Source organism: Camelina sativa, chromosome 19 (genome assembly GCF_000633955.1).
Source record: "Camelina sativa cultivar DH55 chromosome 19, Cs, whole genome shotgun sequence".
Classification (NCBI taxonomy): domain Eukaryota; kingdom Viridiplantae; phylum Streptophyta; class Magnoliopsida; order Brassicales; family Brassicaceae; genus Camelina; species Camelina sativa.
Window position 1 is genome coordinate 14,547,017 of NC_025703.1, and position 3,023 is coordinate 14,550,039.

A 3,023-nucleotide genomic window follows, 5' to 3' on the forward strand; every position below is an offset into this window, starting at 1 on the left:
ACACCAATCGTATTAAACCTAAACCCAACCATCCCAGCATTCTCAACTCCTTCTTTCACAGCCTCAGACAACTTCAGCAAATGCATATTACAAGTGTTCCCTTCGTACCACACCGACGAGATACCAACTTGGGGTTTCAGCAAATCGTCGTCTGATAAACCCACACCGTGAAGAATCGCTTGAGACCCACCTTGGGATTTGGGTTCGGTGATTCTCGAGCTGTACTTGTTGAGCTTGTTGGAGTCAGTGGCGGGTGGGGAAGGATCAGCGGTCACGGATTGAACAGAGCAGAAGAAGGTTGAGGGGCGGTTGCGAGAGTTGACATTGTGGGAAGGGTGGAGAGGTTTACAAGGGAAGAGGGTGGCGCGTGGGGAGAAGATGGTGGCTTGCATGACGATGGTGGCTTAGCTTTTGGCGGCGGCGTGTGGAGGAGACACTTCACAAAGTGAAAACTCTGATGAGAGTGAGAAGGAGATATAAATGGTCAGATACAAATATAAAAAATAGGGTTTTTTGGTAATTTCTGAACCGTTTAGTACAAATTGGGAAATGTTTGGTTTAATTCGCCGGTTTGGTATACTTGATTTAAGTTAGTGGTAGACCGGTAGGTAAGGGTGTCAAATCGGGTTCAATCGGGTCTGAAATAACCAATCGGACAAAGATAAATACTGGGTTTAAACTCGTTGGTTTTATATACGGGATTGGTTTTTAAAAGAATTTAGGGGTATCAAATCAAAGTTTAGTTGATTCAAGTTGTGTTAAAGTTGTAATGAAATTGCATTGAAGAATTAATAAATTGGTTTGGTTTCAAGTTTTTTTTTTTCATAATCAATACCGCAACAAAAATCAGACCATATCTATAATACAAAAAAACCCCCACTAAAATACCATATTTATAAATTATAATATAGGAGTCAAGTAATATATATATATATATATATATATATATATTATAAAAAAATCTTCAAATTGAAATAAATGTTGTTAAAAAGGAATAAAGCCTCAAAAAATATAAAAACAGAAACAAACACAACCACACGATTTTGAGTGTTTTCCACACGATTTTTAAGTGTTTTAATCTTTTATTAACTTTGAGATATCATCCAAAACAAAACAGAAAAAACAAAGAAAATCCAACCGGAAATCAGGTTGGATTTCAATATACCACTCCTTCTCCTTTGCAGAAAAATACATTCCTATCTGAAAAAGATGTTTTAAATGGTTTAACTTGTTGGTTTTTAAAAGATTAGGGGTGTCAAATCAACAAGTTTAGTTGATTCAAGTTGTGTTAAAGTTGCAATGAAATAATTGGCTAGAAAATTGAATTGAAGGGATAATTAACTGGTTTGGTTTTATGTCTTTTTCCTTAATCATAATGAATATCGTAACAGAAATCAAGCCAAACCAATAAAACCATATATATACGAATCAAACTCAAAACCGAATCAAAAATTAAAAAAAATCTTCAAATTAAAATAAATTATATAAAAAAGGATAAACCCCAAGCAAAAATCAAATTGTACAAAAACCAACCACACGATTTTCTGAGTGTTTCCATAAGATTTTTTGAGTGGTTTTATTCACTTTTTAGGGGTTTATTTAGTGGATTCTAATGGATTCGGAAATTTAAATAAAAATTATGTGTTATTTAATAATCGAAACTATGTGTTATATATTATTAGTTTATATATACTAGTGAAAAATATTGAGTTGCCACTGTTTTTAAAGTTTTTAATATCTCTTAAGATTAAGAAAAAAATAGAGATAGAGAAAAAAAATTGTTTTATTATTATTAGGTATATTTATATATATACTACAAAGAGTCATACGTGTACTGTGAATTTGAAATTAATATAATAAAATATGCAATATGTTATGACTAAATAAATATTAAAAATGTTTAGTTATTTTTCAGATTGATTATTTTTATATGTCATACTTCCTCTGTTTCACAAACAATAATGTCATTTTAGAAAGAAAAAAATTGTTTCATAAAAAGTGTCATTCAACATTTTCAATGTATTTTACGTTAAATTTTATAATTTATCCCTAACCCAATATTTATTTCATTAAATTTAAATCATTAACCGCTTATTAAAATAGAGGCAAATGTGTATAATTTATAATTTTCTTAATTTGTTTGAAATGTGTCAAATGACACTTTTCGTGAAACGGAAAGAGTATTAAATAAATTAATCATTTATATTAAATATTTATCTTTCAAGAATAATCTTTTATAACATAAAAAAAATTGTAAAATAATTAATCTTCTAGCATAATTAATTGTCAAATGCAACATGAGACAATAATTTTTTTGGTAAAAAATGATATGCTATAAAAACATGATCTGCGAATATGTATTTATAAGTATGTCACACTATTTTGTGTTTAAAATATAATGGCTACTTCTAATACAATTTATGACAACTTTAATACATAACTTTAAATTAATAATTAAGATTTTGTGACATCATTAATATGTGGTAACTTTTGATTTGAGAACCTAACTTCATATGTCATGTCTGATAATAAAGTAGTATATTCAAACAAATGGTTAATATAGTGAGAAATTATTGTACTAGTACATAATGAGTACAACTAGTAATAACTCTTGAGGAAATTTTTTTAAAATCTCTACCTCATCAATCAATGAACTCTCTAATCCGGCTCAATATATTCGAAAATCCAAACAAAAGTTATGTGTTATTTAATAATGGATTAAATTAGTTTTTGATAAAAACCATTTGGTATTAGTTTTATGGAATTTTTTTCTCTATGACACTAGTGAGAAATATAGAGTTGTTGTTGTCTTCAAATTTGCAATATTTCTTAAGATTTTTTAAAAATAGAGATAGAAAGAAGAATGTTGTATTTTCATTAGATATCTTTTTGTATTTGTTATATTCTTTCAAACCTACACAACACTTGTAATAAAAAAACAAAATGTACTTATTGAGATCACAAAGAATGTGTCCCTCATATATAATAATACAATTCAACTTAACAAAAATAGATAATGATAT

The 3,023-nt window shown here is 28.6% G+C and overlaps 1 protein-coding gene across 2 annotated transcripts in view; it reads right to left on the reverse strand.

Annotated features, from left to right (window-relative positions):
• The window catches only part of LOC104766349 (dihydroxy-acid dehydratase, chloroplastic), a 5,790-nt gene extending 5,322 nt beyond the window's left edge, over nt 1–468 (reverse strand). Inside the window, exon 1 of one of the 2 annotated variants that reach the window (XM_010490218.2) lies at nt 191–468. In XM_010490218.2, the coding sequence (XP_010488520.1) occupies nt 191–392 (202 nt within the window). In that variant the 5' untranslated portion in view covers nt 393–468. Of the gene's footprint in view, nt 1–186 lie in introns of both variants that reach the window. The other variant, XM_019241501.1, reaches the window with a different exon arrangement.